The 20708-nt window shown below is 41.9% G+C and overlaps 1 protein-coding gene across 2 annotated transcripts in view; it reads right to left on the reverse strand.

Annotated features, from left to right (window-relative positions):
• The window catches only part of ABCB7 (ATP binding cassette subfamily B member 7), a 38565-nt gene extending 18889 nt beyond the window's left edge, over positions 1–19676 (reverse strand). For both annotated transcript variants that reach the window (XM_061361864.1, XM_061361863.1), the window contains exons 1-4: positions 19481–19676; positions 12744–12821; positions 11494–11580; positions 6093–6212 (exon numbers count right to left, since the gene is read on the reverse strand). In XM_061361864.1, coding sequence (XP_061217848.1) covers positions 6093–6212; positions 11494–11580; positions 12744–12821; positions 19481–19648 — 453 coding nt within the window. In that variant the 5' untranslated portion in view covers positions 19649–19676. The remainder of the gene's footprint in view (positions 1–6092; positions 6213–11493; positions 11581–12743; positions 12822–19480) is intronic.
• Between the last annotated feature and the right edge of the window lie 1032 nt (positions 19677–20708).

The raw sequence follows: 20708 nt of genomic DNA on the forward strand, positions 1-20708 counted from the left end.
CAATCTGCTTTCCAGTAATTTAATATTAACAAAAAGAAGAAGTTAATCTTACAAAGTTTATAGCCAGAGAGATGAGAGGCCGTTATTAGAAACAGGCCTTTGCTACTCAATTTGTTAAGTCAATGAAATCACATTCACAGGAATGGAAACAAAATCACAGCCTTTTACATAAACTTACAGCTACCTCTGCAGCAGCCTGAATTTGCTGTCAGAGAACAAAAAGCTTTAAGCACACCTAAGTACACTATGGAAAGCCACCATGCAAAACAATTGTCTTATGCAATATATAGGTTTCCCTTCTCTTCCTAATGGCCAAAAGCTTGATACTTGCCATTAAAAAGACCCTTTAAACATAAATTTGTACATTTTCTATTTATAATAGTGAATTAACAGCTTATCCTTGCCTGAATTTATTGGAAAGCAAATATGCACCCAAGTTAATTGCCCACATTTAACAGCATGTTATACTATAATGTATCATGCTTAAATGAGTTTAAACATTTTTTTAAATGACTGCACTGTTTTAAACTGACAGTGCATCATCTCTATTCCCTTGTGGGACTACACTGTGTTTATGGCACACAATCTTATCTTTCACTCTGCTCTTCCCAGTATTTCTTGTTGATAATAAAGATGATGAATTGGTGACAGGCTGAGCCCCAACAAGATAAAATTGGTCTACACTGAGCTCTTCTTTTGCCAATAATTCAATGAGAGAAACGTTGACATGAAGATGACTGAATTTATCTCTGGACCAATATAAACGTACACATTCCACAACTCCATTTGTGAAAACATAAACAGAAAGCTCCACCACTGGCAGAGGTAAAACTGCTAAAGGAGCTACAAAATGTGGTCCAGAAGAGGAAAGCAACATCTGGCTTCACGCCTTCTCCACATTTAATGATGACCTGAAATGTACTTTTTCTACTAGCAGTTTCTAAAGGTTTATTGTAATTATCTAACTCCATCTGAGCCCATAAAAAGGGCTCAAACTCCAAGATGCTCTTAACTGATCAGATAGATATCGTTATCTCTGCACACAGGCTAAATTTGCAACACAACACTTGTGTCTTGCCTCCCTTGCCAACCAATTTCTTCTCCTAAAACTTAGAGGATTAGCAGTCAGTAGAAATGCAGAGAGTCTGAAAGATTTCTCTGGCTCATGAATAACACATGCATGGTCTGTGACCAAGAGGCCAAAAAATCATTACAGGCTGACAGAGGTGACAAGTGATTTTGTCATATTCATGTGTTTAATCCAGCTTCTCAGAAACCCAAGCACTTTTTCTTCTTGTGCCACAGGAGGGAAAAAGAAGAAACAGAAAAGTAAAGCAGCATTTACCATGCATACAGCAGTAGAGAAGACAAAAGCTGGGAGAGGGAATGTGGAGAAAGAAAAAACAGCTATGTAGGACCTGAGCAGGCTGTGAACACACAGATGATGCCTTATGTACTCCTCCCACCTGCCTTCCTGCTGCATCTTTCAGATCACACATGTCTAGATAGGCTATAAACATTTAAGGTAAAAACTTAAAGCATGTCATAATACAATGAATTGTCCAAGGAATAAAAGACCTTACTAGCCCTAGAGCAGACTCCATCCTGTCAGCAACCAGTCATAAAAAGCCGTACGAACAGCTCACTTTGAAGGCTAACAATACTACCAGTGGTTATGTGTAGACAAAAAGGTACCAAAAACCACAGTAATTTGCTCAATGACAGGCAACTGGACCCCACAAAAGGAGTCAAGACAGATTGTAACCGCAGGCTCTTCAGTAGCTGCACACAAACCAGTGTTTGTTTTGAAATGGAACTTCACTGAACTGGAAGATTTAGAAACAAGTATCAAGCAGCAGACCAAGGGGTATGATCTCCAGCTTTTGTACGTTTGGTGGGTAAGCCCAATCAAACTGGGTGTGATTAACTCCTGATGTTTTCCCTATGACTGAGCATTTCCTAATCTACCTCTCCCCTCTGTGATTCCTCTGGAGTTTTCTTCAGTAAAACTGAAGCCACCCTACAGATTCTGTCTCAGAGAGTCACCACGTGGATCTTTTCTCCTAACTGGAAACTTACCTTTATAAATACATAGGCATAAAACCTCACCAAACTGTCCAAAAGGCTTATTAAAGCTTTTCTTATTGAGGAAGTGACTCATACCAGGCATCAAATAGTTCTCTATGCAAAACCTCCACGAACAAGCAGTTTCTAGACAAAATCCATAATAAGGGCTTACATCCTTCAGGCACAGACAAGTTCATAGTGAGCAAAGAAACTGGGTCAGGACTGCAGTGAGGAGAAAGACACGCTGGCATTCTGGTGCTGACACATGTATATAGCAAAGAAACTTTAACAAAGTTGAGGTTTTTTGTGTGGTCTATCACGTACATTGTAATTAACCTCCCAAGCAGTTGGAACAAAAGGGCTCTCAAAAGGGATAATGAGGAAGCTGCACAGGATTACACATGGTCCAGACACGCCACAGGTAAACTAACTGGATTTTCTCTAAGACAAAGTGACCTGTAGTTTTCTCTGGAAGAAAAGGAGATGTTCAGGGCTCAAAACTATGACAGAAGAACTATAGCTCTGCAACAAACTACTGCATGTCAGTTATGCCACAGTAACTACACATATACTGAATGTGGAAGTATGAAGTAGTTGAAGAAAATTTAATCCCCAAAGGCAGAGTGGGGATAGCTCAGGTGATGAGGGGTAACTTCTTAGACTGTAGTTACTCAAAAATGTCTGAGCTCTAACAAGGCTTTTCATGACTGGAACAGAACAAAACAAAGAACTTTATCCAAGGAGAGCTACAAGACATCCCTGAAGTTTTGTCACCCCAGCCAGTTATAGCATCCACCCTGCAGAGAGCTTGCTGTGTGTTTTCCCAACCACATCCAAAACATTCTTACAAAACACTTGTGCTTTAACGGCACCTTCTAAAACCTGGGCAAAGCTCAGCAGGTTTTCTGCTCTGCTCTGGACACCAGGGCTCCCAGGCTGCCTTATCCAGAACCTGAAGTAGGGAATTTAAGAGAACACTTAAGAGAGATCCAAACATCCAGGTACTTCCCTAAAGAACAATGAAGTGCATGGTTTTCTGACAGGGGGGAGCATCTCTCTCCATCCCAGCAGAAACAATGCTCTGCATTATACCAAATACAGAGCTATTTCCAAGAGTCAGGCATGCTGGCCATCAATTTTGTTTTCATTACACCCCAGAAAGCTGCTAGCAACATTAATAGATTTTCTAAAAGCAAGGTACAAGGCTGCCACATGCAGGACCAGATTCTGGACTCACATCCTCCATCATGTTCATCTAACCTACAAATTAGGAAAGTGGGGGAAGAGAAAAAAAAGTAAAATACTTCCAACTTATTTCAAAATTGCCTTCATGTTATTATTATTAACATTATAATATGAGGCTTTAAAAAGAAAGTGAGTTAGAAGAATTTTCATATCCATCTGGTAAATACACATCACAAACCCTCAACTAGCCAAGCATATAATCAGTTATCTGTTATTGTGAGGGCAACTGCACAGTGCACAAGGTGAACTGCTCCTTGCAGCTGCATTTTGAGCAGGTAGCTTCCCAGTGATTAATGCTTTACTTCACACAGGCATAAACAAGGGTGGAAGTTCACATGTACAGACATGCCACATCCTGCATCTTGTCACCTGCATTATCAGTAACGTCCTGAACAGCAGCACAACCCAAAATATCTCCTGTAGACAGCACCAGCTAGCACCTGATAGACTGCTCACGAGAAGGAGCTGCAGACTAGAAGATTGGCTTTTCCTCTTTAGCTCACATAAATGAGCACATTTCTCTTCCAAGTACTCTTCTTTCAATACCTACATAGCAGAAATTCATTTCTTCTCTCTTTTCGTAACACGGCAATGTCACTGAATGCTAGTAAGTTGCCAGCGCAAGGAGCTTAAGTGCTGAAACTCACTGATTAAGTAGTACCTACTTAGCTTATCCCAGCAAAACGCTAATATTGGCTTTATGTTTAGTAAAAATTGCCGTGAGAAAGCAACCCTGTTGAGACACATGAAATGTGCAAAATATTTAGAGTAAATTTTGTAATCAAACACATATTTTTTTTCCTCCAAAGCAAAAGATTTTGTGTAAAACCTCAGCATTTGCTCTTCTAAACTATTTCTACAAGGTCTGTAAAATCTGAATACCCTCCATTAATCTGCTGAAAGCTTCTGCATACCTATTTCTTTCTATGAACAAACAAACACTAATTTTCTCACAGGCAAGAGTATGAGATCCTTTCAGACAATGAAGTAAAGGTAAAAGCAACCCTCCATTTCATCATCAAAGGACTACAAGAAAAATAATTTGAATGAAAGCATGGTTCGATATAAAAATAAATTATACAGCTTGTTTCACATTGGGACATCAGAGGAGTCCCTGAAACAACAGAAATTCCACTGTCATCCCACAGAGAAATACCAAGAGAAAACTGGAGCTCAAATCCCCTTTTCCATAGCACAGCAAGAGTTATGAGTAAGTAACTCATAAGATGTTCAAGTTCAGAGTGGAGAACAAGCATATACCCTTGAGGAAACCCAGTTTGACACATCCAGCACCATGCAAGAAAAGATCTGTAAGCATCCTCTAACTCACATCTCCCATAACTTATGATGTAAATTACCAAATGGCAATGGAAAATCCTGAACTAATGTGAGCAATGGAAATGAAAATTGTGGTTGTCATCATCTTCCTAACCACACACATGCATACTACCCAGACTCGTGCAAAGCACTCAACACTGCCCCACACAACATCCTTGTCTCTACATTGGAGAAACATCAGTTTGATGGATGGACCACTCAGTGGGTAAAGAACTGGCTGGATGGCCACATGCAAAGAGTTGTAAACAGCTCAATGTCCGGCTGGAGACCACTAATGAGTGGTGTCCCTCAGGGATCAGTGTTGGGACCAGTCTTGTTCAACATCTTCGTTGCTGACACGGACAGTGGGATTGAGTGCGCCCTCAGCAAGTTTGCCGATGACACCAAGCTGTGTGGTTCGGTTGATACACTGGAGGGAAGGAATGCCATCCAGAGGGACCTTGACACGCTTGTGAGGTGGGCTGATGCCAACCTCAGGAAGTTTAACCATGACAAGTGCAAGGTCCTACACCTGGGTCGGAGCAATCCCAGGCACAGCTACAGGCTGGGCAGAGAAGAGATTCAGAGCAGCCCTGCAGAGAAGGACTTGGGGGTGATGGTTGATGAGAAAATGAACATGAGCCGGCTTCAGTGTGCGCTTGCAGCCCAGAAAGCAACCGTATCCTGGGCTGCATCAAAAGGAGCGTGACCAGCAGGTTGAAGGAGGTGATCCTGCCCCTCTACTCTGCTCTTGTGAGACCTCACCTGGAGCATTGTGTGCAGTTCTGGTGTCCTCAACATAAAAAGGACATGGAACTGTTGGAACAAGTCCAGAGGAGGCCACGAGGATGATCAGGGGCTGGAGCACCTCCTGTATGGAGACAGGCTGAGAAAGTTGGGGCTGTTCAGCCTGGAGAAGAGAAGGCTGCGTGGAGACCTCATAGCAGCCTTCCAGTGTCTGAAGGGGGGCTATAGGGATGCTGGGGAGGGACTCTTCATTAGGGACTGTAGTGATAGGACAAGGGGTAACGGGTTAAAACTTAAACAGGGGAAGTTTAGACTGGATATAAGGAGGAAATTCTTTCCTGTGAGGGTGGTGAGGCACTGGAATGGGTTGCCCAGGGAGGCTGTGAATGCTCCATCCCTGGTGGTGTTCAAGGCCAGGCTGGACAGAGCCTTGGGTGACATGGTTTACTGTGAGGTGTCCCTGCCCATGGCGGGCAGGTTGGAACTGGATAATCTTAAGGTCCTTTTCAACACTAACTATTCTATGATTCTGTATTACATGCATACACAGCCCCTTAAAATACCCACGCTATTATTTCCAATACTATGTGCTCCTCATAGAGGAAACAAACATCTTAAGACTATAACCCCCCTTAATTAATAACAGAAAAATTGTTCCTTGTACAAACTCCAGATGAACAGTAACTATCACAGTACAGTGAAGTATCTGCACTTACCTTTGCACTTGCTAAAAACCCTAGGGATATGGCAACTCTGGCTCGCAGGTCTGGTCTGTCTTTGGGCCACACATAAGACAACATCGCTCTGATGATCTTTTTAGCATCTATCTCTTTCAGCTATCAGAAAGAACAAAGAGACTGTATCATAAAGAGACCCAAGGATGCAAAATAAGTAAAAATAATAATAAATAAATAATAAATAAGTATAAATAAAAATGAATTTAATACATCTGGATCACTTCTGTATTCTACTGGATAGGCAACAGACACTTCATGTTTGAGACTAGGACTGCGGACTGAAATTTCAAGTTGTCAGTTTTTAGGTAATAAATCCTTGACACACTGCTAAAACAGATGAATTGCTCTTAATTCACATGTCCTCAAGAGTGCAAGTGTAGCTAGCTGTAAGTGGAATACAGAGAAAGCCACAATTCACCATAGCTTAAGTACTTCACAGAACAAATGAACTGGTCCTTTTTTATCTTCTCAAGATTTGGTACAAAATGGCTTGGTATTTCTTGTTTGGAAGCTGTTTTAACATAGCACAGAAAAAATGGGAGGAAGAAATGCAAAATGTAAAGTTAATGAAGTAACAAAAAAAACAGGGAATGAAAGAACTCTGAAAGGTCTACAACAAACCTTTGAAGAACACTCGTCACAACAGTATAAACCACCAGCATTTTAGCAACTCAAATATCTCAAACAGAGCAGTTATGCTAAAGCATAAATTCAACTGAATATGCATTTCAGCTCTGATTATTTGGTTGCAAATTTAAGCATTTCCAACAATTCCCTTCACAGTTTTTTGGTCATCTTATCATCCTTGCTGAGAAGTGAGAAATACTCTTATTCTGCCCATGTTTTCTAGGGCATACAGATCTTCAGTGGGTGCCCAATGAAGCTATAACTACCAGCAAGAAAACTATTCTAGTGGCCTTAACTCAGCTTTCAACATCACCACCTGATTTAACAGACTGGCCCCTGAAGGTGGATAACCAGGCTTCATAATGCAGGTGATGTAAATGGCCACACATCAGCTTAACAGATTATGCCCATTTTTAATGAATTCAAGCAGGTTCTTCTCAAAACCTCAAATTTTGTTCTAAACAAGACTACAGCTCAGTTAGCAAGGCTCTTTGAGAAATACTTGGGGTTTTGGTTTGAGCTTTTTTTTTTTTTTTTGGGGGGGGGGGGTGTTTTGGGATTATTTTGGTTTGGTGGTGATTTTGGTTGTATTTTTTTACAGAAATACAAGTTATTTTACAGATGGACAGATGCCTGTATCACTTACCTGTGAGATACACTCCACTAAACTCCCAAGCTATATATATTAACTTCCTGAAGCCTAGACCATGCTGCCGAATCAAGAACAGCATATGCAGTAACATACAGAACAAGTATCAACAACTCATTTTTCTCTGCTGATTACCCTGGGGTTAACTTGACAGACAGGAAGGTTATCTAAAGCTGAAGGGAGGGCAGCAAATAGCAGCTTATCTCTCAATTTCAGGCAATATTTTGTAGTCAGGGGCAGGGGGGGACAACAAAATGTTAGTCCACACCTTTTAAAGATGACTTATCATTACAGAAGCTTGTCAAAAGGGGCAGTTTTAATGTTTCCCTCACTCTAATGTGTATTTTAAATGCTCCCTCATTGACTTTGAGGATAAATCAATTCAGAATAGAAATTCTATGTTAAGGTCCAGTGTGAATGAGCAAGAAAGGAGTGCCCTGTTAAAAGGTAAGACTGCTAAGGCTGCCAGGAAAGCCAGTCCTATAAAGGTAAGCTTTTTGTAGCACCAGAAAACTCATTTCAGTGTTTCTAGTCATAGCTTCAAAGAAAACCAAACTGCATTTTGTCAGCAACTGTAAATGTATTGGAGCATTACACAGTATAAGCACATTTCAAATGACCTTTAAAAAATGGATATATGGAAGATCTGTATGTGAAGACAGAATGCAAAACTGCTTCTGTTGCATCCTACCCATTCAGGAGATGGAGTATCTGCTGCAGCACATACATAAATCTTTCCATCTGAGCCAAGGATATGCATAAATAGCAGTTCAAACATTTGAAAAAATATCTTTGATCACCACTTACAGGTTAAAAGGAAGTTAAAAAGAGGTATCACTTCAACACAAACGATACTAGAGCAACCAGAGCAGTTCTAATTATACATTGCTATTGGCTAGTCAGACTTTGAACAGAAAAGCTATTAAAAAGAACAAAATCCATGGGCTGCATACACAGAATCTATTTCCTTTCCTTCATGGGTCTGAACAGTGACAGAAGTAAATCCATTCAGAAAAAAAAGTTAGAAGGCAGCCAGTCGTTTGCCAAAGGCCTTGCAAAGGAACAAGGAGAAATATCAAAGGAGATGCAAAACGCACACATATTACATCAAAGTTTACCATGAAATAAATGTTACCACTGCACTGAAACATGAATTGAAAATGGTTTAAATATGCAAGTGGCAACATTAAGAATTAAAATGAGCAATCTGTTTAATGGACTCAGAGTCTGTTTTGATTCTCTGCTTATATAATGAAGTTAAGAAGGGGTGCATTTCTTTTATGTCCCTTTAAATGGCAGCGATGTTTTTTGGGAAGGGAGAAAGTGTTTCCACCATCTGGACACATTCTTTTTCAGCTAGATCACACTAGCTCACTATCTGACCACACAGTGACCTATCTAACTATTCTATGATTCTATGTAGCAAGACACCAAGGTGAGGAAGGAGGTAGGATTCTTTCTTTCAGTTGCCTTATCAGCTTAAATAAATGTCAAACTAGGCCTGAATTTTCCTTCCAAACTTTGGGAAAGAAATACTGAGTCTTTTTTTCTTCATACTATGCATCCTTCCATAGAAGGCAAGCAAACTAAATAGCAACTGAGTGAACTGGTGGTAGGGGAAGGCTAATTACCAGGGTTCCATCATGACTATCAGTCTTTCCATAAGCAAGCAACATACGTCTGCTTAGCAAGTCAGACACCACAGTTTTTGTACACAGAATAGACAGGAATAAAAGTAAGACACAAAAACCCCCAAAGGTGGTAAAGAACAGCAATGATTTCAGTTTCAGCATTCAGCACATCAGCTACTGCTGGAAGTAAAAATCACGTTGTAAAAAAACAGATGTGTCAGCTTCTCCCACAGTTAACTTGAAGATTCCATTCCCTTCATTTTCGCTGAGGACCTCTTTGCTTTTGCACCCAATGTTCCTCTTCAGTTTTTCCACTCTTCACACATTTCACCTCTTCTACAGCTAGCCCTTGCTCCTTTATCCTGGACAACAGCTGATAGTTGTTTAGTTACACAACAGCCTTAACTAACAGCATCCTATATTAACTACATTATAGCTCCATTTACTGGAATAAAAGAGTCAGGAGATTGGCTTATACAGGAAGAGCTGCAAGCAATGGGTGAACACAGAATGCCACGGACTATTTACACTGCCTAGCAGGCTAAAAAAAATACCAGCTGGCATCAAAATTTCTGACTAACATATTCCTAGTGAGTTCTAACGCTACGGAACATCCACTGTTCCTTAACGTTACCAGTGTTTTGGCAAACACAACCTTTCATTTCCTTCCCAACCCAAGAAAACCCTGAAATGTAAATCTGTGAATGATGCCAAGCAGCAGACCTTTGAAAAGCAGAAACTAAAAAAATTAATGTAATCCCTATAATGATTAAATAGATCTGTCCTGGCAGTTGCCCATCACACATTAGGTTCAGTTGAGAAATGTCTGCATTTCAGGAAATAGCTGTTTAAAGAAAAGAACAAAGAGCCCCTTGAGGTATTTTTGAAGATAGGTCAGTTGTGAAACTGTGAAATGGATCTGCAGATGAATTCTATGGGGGCGAGTTTGTTCCAGGGATATACAAAATCTTTTCCATGGAGCTCTGAAAAATTAAGGCTTTTTTTTTTTTGACAGCAAACAGGAATTATTCAGCTGATCAACATCCCCAGGTGATCAGAAATTCTAGTAGGAAAATAACCCCCAAAGAACCAATAATTAAGCCCAACAGATGTATGATCACCAAAGCGACAACACAGGGGATAATACTCTCCTCCCATTCACAGGACAACAACAATCCATAATAATTCTATTCCATAACAGACATAATTAGAGGACACTCTACTAGCTTTACAGCCTGTTTTGCCTAGATCTTTGAAAGAGCCTATATATGTTGCAAAAAGGGTCTTAAAATTAGCCTGACGTTAATGTTACATGCAGAGCCAGCAGTACTATTGGGTGAAGATGTCTGATTATTCTGTTTCCCTTTGTGCCTTATGCAGAAAAGACCACAGATGTTGGCTAAACCAAGCTGGCTACACTTTAGGTTATGAAATTCCCTCTTACTACCAAAGCATAAATTTTAGTAGCATCTCTCCTGACCTCTACCTGTAGCACAAACAGGTTTGAACTCAATGAAGGGAAAACTCTTGGGTCAAAATTAAGAGGAAATCCTAGGTTTAACACTTCAGTTTCTTTACAAATGAGGTTGTAAGAAAGACATCATCAGAACAGTTAAGCATGAGCAAACCTGTGCTGAAAGACCTCATTCTGCACTGAAGTTTCAGTTGGTCATCAACATGGTCTTCACTAGATTTAGGAAGATCCCACACGAGTTTGAACAAGTTATAAGCATCACACTGAATGATTCTGTGTGACACATCAGAAATAACTTTGCACAGGAAGTGAGAAAATGAAAGTTACATAAACCCAAGAGCTTTGATTTTGCAATTTTAATCATGCAAAGTTTATACTGTGTTGTTTTAACCAAAAGCTTGCCTCATTTTCTCACTTTAATCATTCGGTCTAATAAAAGATACTGCTGCTCCTTACATACCTACCATACTTAACATGCACTTCCTGAATATAAATGAAGCCAAACCACATCAGATGCATAAACATCAAATCCAAGTAAAAATACATGCAGTTTAATTACTTCCCTCCCCCTTCAAATGCAATTTTACCAAATGATGCACTAACTGGTATTCACAAGCTAATTTCTGCTACCCTGAGTATCAAGTCACAGGGATGTATCAGTCACAAACAAGAGCAACAACCCACAATAAATTACAATGGAACATACTTCCCATGAAAAAGACTCTGCCAAATGCAGGCCAAATGCAAAGGAGTGTGTGACATGAAGACTATGTTCTCAGTAAAACAATTGAAGCAGTTGAACAGTTATTACAAGCATTCGGTGATTTAAGAGCTAGCAAGCCAACATCGACAATTACGTATCATTTACTTATCTACCAATACAGTTTTTACCAAGTTGTTGCTTGCGGCCATCAGCTTTTTTGGGGAGGGGGAAGAAGCTGATCACATTTTTTACTCTAAAAAGTGAAGCTAATTAAGGAAAATTAAGGAAGTTTTTACCCCTTCCTTTGGATCTGTATGAAGGCCTCCACCTGCATGACCATGCCAACATGTTCTCTTTTCTATCAGTTGCCACCTCGGGAGGATCTGTGTGAAAATGTAAAGTCAATTTGCAAGAATATCAGGAAACATGCATGTAAAAGCCAACAGAAAGAAGAACTACAGGTCTGGTTTGCCTCCCTCATCCTCCAACTGTATTAACTTGCTTTAACAAAAGATATTACCTCTCTCTAAAAACCTTGCGTTACTTAAGGAAACAACAGCAAGAAAGGGACATAAATCTAGCAGTATAGTGAAGACCATGCTCCAAGCAGACAGGAGGTGAAGATGACAGAGCCTCAGGTGCCCTTTTAACTGGAATATTTAAAAACTGAAAAGTGGACTAAAAAACATTAAGAAATTGAAGTTCTGGAGGATAATTGTACTCTCACACATTAATGTATAATGTGGAATACATTTAAGCAACAATAATGTACAAAAAGAGTGACAAGGCTTCCCAAATCTAAACTTCATATTCTATGTTTTAAGGAAAGACATTATAAAAACCAAAGTAGGTTTCACACTTTGAAGTCCCCATGACCCTCAAATGATTTTTAGCTGCTCCAGACAGTTTGATGAGTGGTTATTTATTAAAATTAGAACCCCCAAAACAACAAAACCCAGGACATTTCCCAGCTTCATTCAAGCAAAGGGTGTTACTGAGAAATATGTCACAATTATTCCATGAATAGTAAAAACTGCAGCTTCCTTATGTTTACATGGTGTTAAGTCAAGCAGACTTCCCAGGAATAAGAGCCTGACATCCCAACAACCAAAATGATAAGAATAAATTTCCATGGTTTCTTGATATTCCACAACCTAAGCAGTTGTGGAGTTTCTAAGCAGAATTTTGAAGTAATAAAGCCCTAGAAGGAAAACACAGCTTTCTGTGCATTGGTACTTTCCATGCCTGACAGCATGAATTGAAGTATCAATACACAAACCCTACATTGTTAAGAACTGTTCTTTGCAAGTTACTGTGTTACCATCAGTTTCTAGAGATTCAAAGAGACTTCTTGAAGAGACTGCAACACTGAAGCCTCTAAGAAAAGGTATCTCCTTTTCTAAAGGCAGACACAACTTGCCATTTAAACTTCAAAAACTGTAAATAGTGAAGTAAATGAGCTAGCCAGCAAACTAAAGTGAAAAACACTCCAAGGGCTTGAGTTTCCTCTGACCTGTGAGCAGGAAGAAAACCAATTTATACCTACCTCTGAAGCCTCTAATAGTGGCCTTGAATAATCTCCCCCGAGACTGTGCCATGATCTTTGCTTGCAGATTGGTGGAACCTACAGAACAAAAAAGGGGGGGAAAATGTGAAAATGGAGTTGTGCAGAACATGCACTTCACGTTCAGAGAATATTCATCTAGCTTATGTAAACAAGCAGAACATGAAAACAGGGCAGATGGCTTTGTTCCTTAACAAGTGACCACAGAAAAAGAAAACTAGTGGGGAGCAGCTGTAAAATGAATTACATTCAACCATTAAAAATGCCAGTGACAATGAACCTTCCTCTTCCCTGAATCCCCACTCCCATCTGGCTTTGTTTCTTTTGTACCATGAAAGCACCAAGTTTTCCCTTTCTTCTCATTTCAATTTCCTCCCAGGTTGGCTTCTGATTTGTTTCAACTATTCTTTTGTTCTGTTTTTCATTATAAATTGTTATTCTTATGCTTATAGGTTCTGCCATTTCAAATTCCTCTTTGCTCGGCTCATGTCATGCTTGTCTCACAGACCACAAGGCTAATCAAAGCCACAGCTCCTCACTGGAAAGCACTGGGACTATCAGAGGTTACAGCATGCCTGACTACAGGTTTTATGTAAGCAAGCCATGAGACACCCAATATTCACATACCCATCAATGCATCTTTAATAGATACCCTGCTAGGCACCAACTGCAGGATGCTTTACATGTTACACTGAAAACAACTACATTTCCCTAAGAGTTTCAAAAGACCATTCATTTTCCTCACATGGACTAGCTGGAAGTGTTTCCCCAGTGGCAAAACAGGGGCCTCTCCTTCGGTTGGCAATGATGGTGCCACATCATCTTTGATGCATTCGATATTAAATCTTTCACTGCCCTGCTGCAATATTAACAACACACCTCACGCTATAGAAAAATCATTACCACAGAGCAAAATCGTGGAAGAACTGCTCATCAGCCCAAGGAAAAGGACAAGTATCATAAAACGGGGATTTTTAACCTTGTCGGGCAGCAGCACTGTCGCATTTTATACCCTGACTTAACCATTCCTTTGCTCCTGTCCTAAGATACATACCATAAGTTATAATTTAGTCAGTCATTTTAAAGAAAATTAAGATTACTCCCCCACAAGTTGCCACATGGGACGTGCTTATTTCAAGTACTCCCATTATATGACATTACATACAAAGAAATGCTTCCAAGACCTGGGTTAAATGCAGGAGCTGCAGTTATAAAGCACTTCACTGTAGAAACACTCATAATTTTACAGGTTTGTGTCCATCTAAGTAATACATTCTCCATCTGAAAAGCAACGGTTTCATCAACAGAAAACATAATGGAAAAAGAGAAGGAGTTCAAGATGCCTCAGCACATCTCAAGTTAATGCAAACCAATGCAATCCTTACAAAGGCATGGTTATTTGGGATAAAAGTTCCCACCAACATGGAAGAGGAGTAGGAGACACTCCTGCCATGGCATCTGGACAGTACCTAGAATCCAACACCCAGCTAAGCTGTACAATGAGCACAAAAGCCAGCAGTGTTTGTAGCTCAGCAGTCACCTCAACACAACTCCACCTGCTTCAACAGCCAGAGACCATTCAGGCAAATGGGTTAAACTATGACAATTTAGAATTTATAGAGGAGACAATCATCTGGGGCAAGAAGCTCAATACCAGCAAGTCCTACATCCACACCAATGAGACTGAGTTACTGTCTCCTACAACCTAGGGCACAGTTGGTACACTGAAACCCGCAGCATCCTTACACCAGCATTTATGCTTCCTCAAACACGTGATGCTGATAAAAGACCATTAAGACAAGTTAAGAGTTTAGGGGCTGATGAATCACTGCTCACAACTGTGCTTTGGTTCCTCTTAAGACAACACATTTGCAACCTCTCCAGAGCAGGACCATTCTCTCCTGCTTGGCCTCACAAGAGAAAGAATCTTGAGTACTGTTAAGAATTGAAATCCAGATATTTAACTCTTTATTCCTAGCAGATAGGAGCACACAGAAGATGCTCCAACAGCTATTGGAAAGAAGCTAATTACTGTTCTAGAGTGTACTCCTAGGACATCATAAAAATATTTTACTAATAATTCATATCCTTTGACCCCAAAGTCTTCAAGTTCTCTTCTGACTGATGCATGCAATAAATAACATCACAGCACCAACTTCGATTGAAACACCAGCAGATCTAATCTCAATGGCTACAGTAGATAGCCTACTTACTTGACTGAAGCTATAAACTGTCACGGGGTTAAGAGATGAATACAGTGAAAAGATTAACAGATTTGCATAAAGTACACAGGAAATCTTGTTCCTATTTTCAGTCTTGAGCCTGGAAGTCTCAATTCTCTCCTGAGCTCCTGCCTAAAAACCAAGTTTCGGCGAAGAAATAAAGAATTAAATAAGGTGAACAATTTATTTCACTGATATGTATCTGGCCATCATAGTAGTATTAGTAAAGCTGCCCAAATGAGTGGGACCACTCTCCACACATTCCTCACTACAACTCATTCTCAAGAGATTTAAGACTACAAAGGAAAGGCATGTCTGCACCTTATAGCAACAGATAAAAGCTGCAGGTTATTGCTTTAAAGGAGCGGGAGCAAGTCCTGCTTCTTTCTAAATTTAAGAAATTATGCAGGGAACTTTAATTCTGGCATTTCCTAACTTCTGAATGCCTGACTCTGCACCATTATGTTCTTTTAATGTATTTTTGGATATGATTCTAAAGGATGAAACAGATGTCTAGTACTGATTGCACATAAAAGTCATATTGCTGAAATGTCATGACTGTTGGTAGTAGTTTAAATACTATAAATGCAAACAAACAACAGGGTTTAAACACATTTGCACAAGGTCAAATCTACACTTAGAAGCTTCTCCCTGGAGTATGTTACATGCTGTTCCAGACATAATCTAATGGGGATGTTTGGGTTTTTTTAACTGTAACAGAAAAGAGAACTGAAGGTAGGATCCAAGTAGCTGTGCACTATTCAAGTCCCACCTAATTCTGCTGAGTTTGCAAGGCAAAAAAAAAAAAGAGAAGATGAATAGGAAAGAGCAGAAGAAGAGAGAAAAGGTGAAAATATTCTGGTATAAATGTAGACTACACTGTCACCACTATGAACTATATAAACTTAACTGCAGTTAGGTTTAACAATGGCCAAATGCAATTGCTCTGTACACACACCTAGAGCAAACGACACCAAGAAAGTTAACAGAATTATGCCCCCTCCCCCCCCATTTTACCAATCTACCTTCACATTTCACTTGTTTTGGTAAAACACATCTCAGTGGCAGAGCAGAAAACCCATGCAGCATGACAGCAGGCAGCCCAGTGTACTCCACAGCACCCCTTCTACAGGGAGTGCTGCTCATCCTGTGCCCTCCTGGTATTCCCCAAATGACTTTCAGATCAAGTTCCTGTATCCCCATCTGCTCCTTTTCATTATATATCCTTCCTCATGACAATTTTCAGTATTATTAGACATCAATTTTATAGACAGACATATGGGATTGCTGATCTGCTCAGCAGCAATACTTCCCCTTCCTCTATAAAGGGATTTTGGTAATTCAAGGAGCACAGAAAGCACATATCTGTCAGTAAAGAAACTGCTGATTAATAGTTCCCATGCATCAAGCTGTTCAACTGCACCATCAAAGTCTAGAGAAAATAATGTAGCAATGCACACAGACATGTGAAATGACACTGGACAATAAACATCACTGTAGTTTCCCAGAACAGACCAGGCTTCAGGTAAACTAAAAGAGCTAAATGTAAAGAAATGTATGGAAAACGCCCCAAACTTCCCTTACAACCACTTCAGAGCAAGGGATATTACTAAATTATGCAGAAGAACACATGCTTTATCATGTCCTGTGGCAGCTGGAAGGGCAAGATAATGCAAGGGGAAAAGAAGTATCTTCTACTTTTTACCGTTACACTTGCAGTAACATAAAAGCCACACTTTCAAAACTGCTTACGTCCTCTCTGAAAGAAATCCTTCAGTGTATTTATTGTCTTCTACAGATTCCTACTAAAATAATTATCCTTAAAGGCTGTTGGACCTTTTCAGTCAAATGCTGTTTTCCTTCCACTGACGTTTTAGATCAAAAGGAGCTTGCCATTGCTTTTATTTTGGATGTGGGCAAAACTGTTCTATACAAAAAACCCCTAAGCTTCCTAATAAAGAAACACTACCTTCCAGAGCTTACCAAGCAGGCCACATCCAACATGTCCATTCTCTCCACTGGGATAATTTCACTAGAGCTTTTTCCTTCTTTTAACCACTTTTTTTTCCTCACGAGTTAGGCTACAGCTATCAAGTTTACCACTGTGAGCTGTAAAAACACAACCTGACTGACACAAAGCTCTGCTATTTGTGTAGTTACATCAATAAAAGCACAACTGGGGTTGTACAGTCGATTTTACTCACAAAAGTGATTTCACTAGAGCAAGGAGAAGCACCACGTTGCCAGTACAACCCTGTCACATCAGGTGTGCTCACCCAGGAAGGCCCTATTTAGGAACCATTCAGGGAAGATGTGCCATTAAAGCCACTATCTGGATTTCACATGTGGTTGGGTCCTGCTAGTCTCCCATCCCAAGTGATGGGAGGGCTGGATCACAGTCATTTATTTCACATTGACTGGCCTTGGTTATATTCAACAACCTAATGCAAAATCTAACCCATATCTGGTATCTAGAATATAGCAATAAAGGTAATGTAAGAGCTTTCCTGCACACTAAAGTATACCAAGATGTGTCAGCATACAGCAGCCTGGAGGCTTTCACAGAACACATATCATAAAACACTCCTTTCATTAAACCTTATTCCCAGATGACTGTGCAGGACGCAAGCTTAGGACCCCAGCAAGTAAATTTAAGTGGTTTTAAACGCAAACCCAGGTGGGTTTCTTCAATTTTTAACACATAGAAAAGCTTTCAGAATAAGCCCATTAAAAGATATTTACAGCTCGCACTAGTGTACAACCATAGCAAAATAACCAAATAACTGAAGCTAAAATAGGATGCACATACTTGCTCCCAGAAGAGGTTTTAAATGCTGAATGACCTGATTTATAAGAATCAATGGCTAATCTCTCTGAAATATGACCTGCTGAAGTGCCTCACCAGCTTCTGACAGTCACTTCGGGTGGTGCAGGCACAATATGTATGGAGCTAGCTGAAAAATGAGAAGGAAAACTGAAATCACAGGACAGAGCATTTTCCTGTCAGCAGAGTTAGTTAAATGTCAGCAAATTCAGTTAAATGTTAAGGAAATCCTGTCAGCTAGTCCCCAGATTTGTAAAGGCATTATAATAAAAAACTCCTGAACACTGAGCTTGAGCCTCCTGCTAGATAATAATCAATTTGCACAACACACTTATGTAAAACGTGCTGCTTGTCATAACGTGGAGCTTGAAGCAGAAGTGAATTCAAAACCAGCAGACTGTCAAAAAAAACACCAAAAATGAATAACTGACCACTTTCTAACACAGAAATGCCTAGAAAATAAAAGGCCAAAGAGATTAAGACTTGCACATATATACACACACACTACAGACACAGCTTTAACTTTCTAGCTCACAAAATCTAGTGCAAATCAACAGTCAGCAACATGCAGCAATTCAAACTTTTCAGCAAGAAGTTGCATTTCTCACATGAAAACAATACTACTCGAAAGGAAAATGGAATGAAAATTAATACGCCTACACATTACCATGACAACACTTCTATTTATTCACTGACATTCAAAATATGTCCCCAGGAACACTGGGCAATACGGAGTACCCAGATACACTTCATCACATCCAAGTATCAGGGAAAAAAGTGTTAAAGAAACTTCAACTCTCAGCTTCTTGTCTTGCACAAGTTTCAGAACAAAACCCCCCAAATCACTATTTCATCCCTCATACACATATATCTCATCTATTAAGTAACATGAATTTGACTGCAGCCCATGACAGAATTATGCCTGTCAAGGGCAACTAATCAAGGCAGGTGACAATGAAAAGCTGCCCATACACAGTGCTACTCCGAGGGAAGAAAATAAGAAAGAAAAAAGCTTATTACCAAACAGAAATAGTGTCTGCGAGCCCATGGGAAGTTCACTCGTGATCCCTGAGATACATTTCCTTCACTCACTTTGAAAGCTACACATGAATTGTTGAAAGCTGGACTTAGGTGTACTCAATTCTTGTAACAAAAGCAATCATTCACTGGAACACGTTACACTCTTACACCGCTGACAGGAAGAATTCCAATTCTCATTTCCCTTCCCTACGTAACAGCAGAATCCGCTGTCAGGAGAAGTTATCCTCCACACAAACGTTCAGCACCCATCCAAGGACACTCTTTTTAAGCCTTATCCACACAAAGATGACCAGACGCTCGGACGCGCGGTTCAGAGACAGACCGGCCACCTAAGGAAGGTTCAGTCGGCAGCTGCCTGAACGTGCCCACGACTTCACCGCTCTCGACCAAAACACTCCCCACACACACTGAGACCGGAGCCCCACGCCAGCCCCCGGTCCCTCGGGAAGGGGCCCCGTTACCAGGAACCAGGCACCGGCCGCCCCGGAGAGGGGGCGCTGAAACGGGGCAAGGACGGCACAGGCCGCTCCGCCGGGCTCGGGCTCGGGGGCAGCACCGCGGGCCCGCGGCCGCTCCTCGGCGCCCCCCCCACCGCCACCCGCCCTCGGCCGTGGCCCGGCGCCCGTACTCACCTGGCCGCTCCGCGGGGCCGCTCGGGGCCGCTGCCGGCCGTTCCCCGCCAGCCACCCGTGCGTGCAGGCGGCGGCCGCGGCCGAAGGACGCAGCAGGGCGAGGGCGAGCAGCCGCCGCTTACGGCAAGCAGCTACCGCCAAGCTCCGCGGAGCCCCCAGCAGCGCCATCTTCGGCGGGGGACGCGGAGGAGAGGATTGTGGGACGGCGGCGGACTCGCTGGGAGGAGCCCCGGGCGGGGGGCGCGGTGAGGCGGGGCCACGCTGAGGAGAGGGCGGGCTCGTCGCCATGACAGCGCCCGGCTCCGCTCCCGCCGCCCGCCGAGGCCAAGCTCCCGACCTGGGGAGCCTTCACCCCGCAGCCGCCCGCTGCCTCGGCACCGCGGTTCCCCCGGTCTGCCGGTGCGCAGGGGCGAGGCGGGAGCGCGCCGAAGCTCCCCTCAGCTCCGCCATGGCGCCCTGAGGGGTCGGGCCCTTTGGCAAGCCCATCCGCAGCCGTCACCTCCTCGATAGGGGTTTTTGCCCTGGCTACAAATAAAGTCATTGCTTTTGAGAAACAGGAGTGTTGAAGCACGGGGGTCCTAAAGCCCAAACCATGCAATAGCAGAGTATTGCTCGTATTGGTGAGCAGCTCCATTAACCCCCTGGTGAGGCTGCATCTGGAGCACTGTTCCCAGTGCTGGGCCCCTCAGTACAACTGGAGGGAGTCCAGTAGAGGCCACAAGGATGATCTGAAGCATCTCTCTTAGGAGGAGAGACTGCGGGAGCTGGGCCTGTTTAGAGAAGAGAAGACTGAGAGGGGATCTCATTAATGCACATAACTACCTCCCTCTCTGGAGACATTGAAAACCTGCCTGGATGTGCTCCTGTGTAACCTGCTTCAGGTGGCTCTTCCAACCCTAACGACTGTGTGAATACAATGGTACGTTATAAAGTCTCTCTTCTTCAGTAGGGTGCTTCTTCCCATCTGCCGCTTTCCCCCCACACAGCCAGACACCAGTGCTGCTGTCAGACAAGAAGGGGTTCCCAACCCAGCACATGTCCCTTTCAGAGGGTTTTGGGGACCCCACACAGTGGCTGTTCCAATGGTTTTCCAGGGCTCAGGCACAGGCAGGCCTCAGCCCGCAGAGCCATGAGGACAAGCTGTGATCCTGACGGCACATGGCACCACACGTCTCCACACAGACCTAATTCTGCATTCCACACCCTTCCCGGGATTAAGCTGTGAGCT

The sequence above is a fragment of the Neopsephotus bourkii genome, unplaced genomic scaffold, assembly GCF_033783945.1.
Source record: "Neopsephotus bourkii isolate Nb327-2 ecotype Australia unplaced genomic scaffold, CSIRO-AGI_Nbou_v1 NB_1067, whole genome shotgun sequence".
NCBI lineage: Eukaryota > Metazoa > Chordata > Aves > Psittaciformes > Psittacidae > Neopsephotus > Neopsephotus bourkii.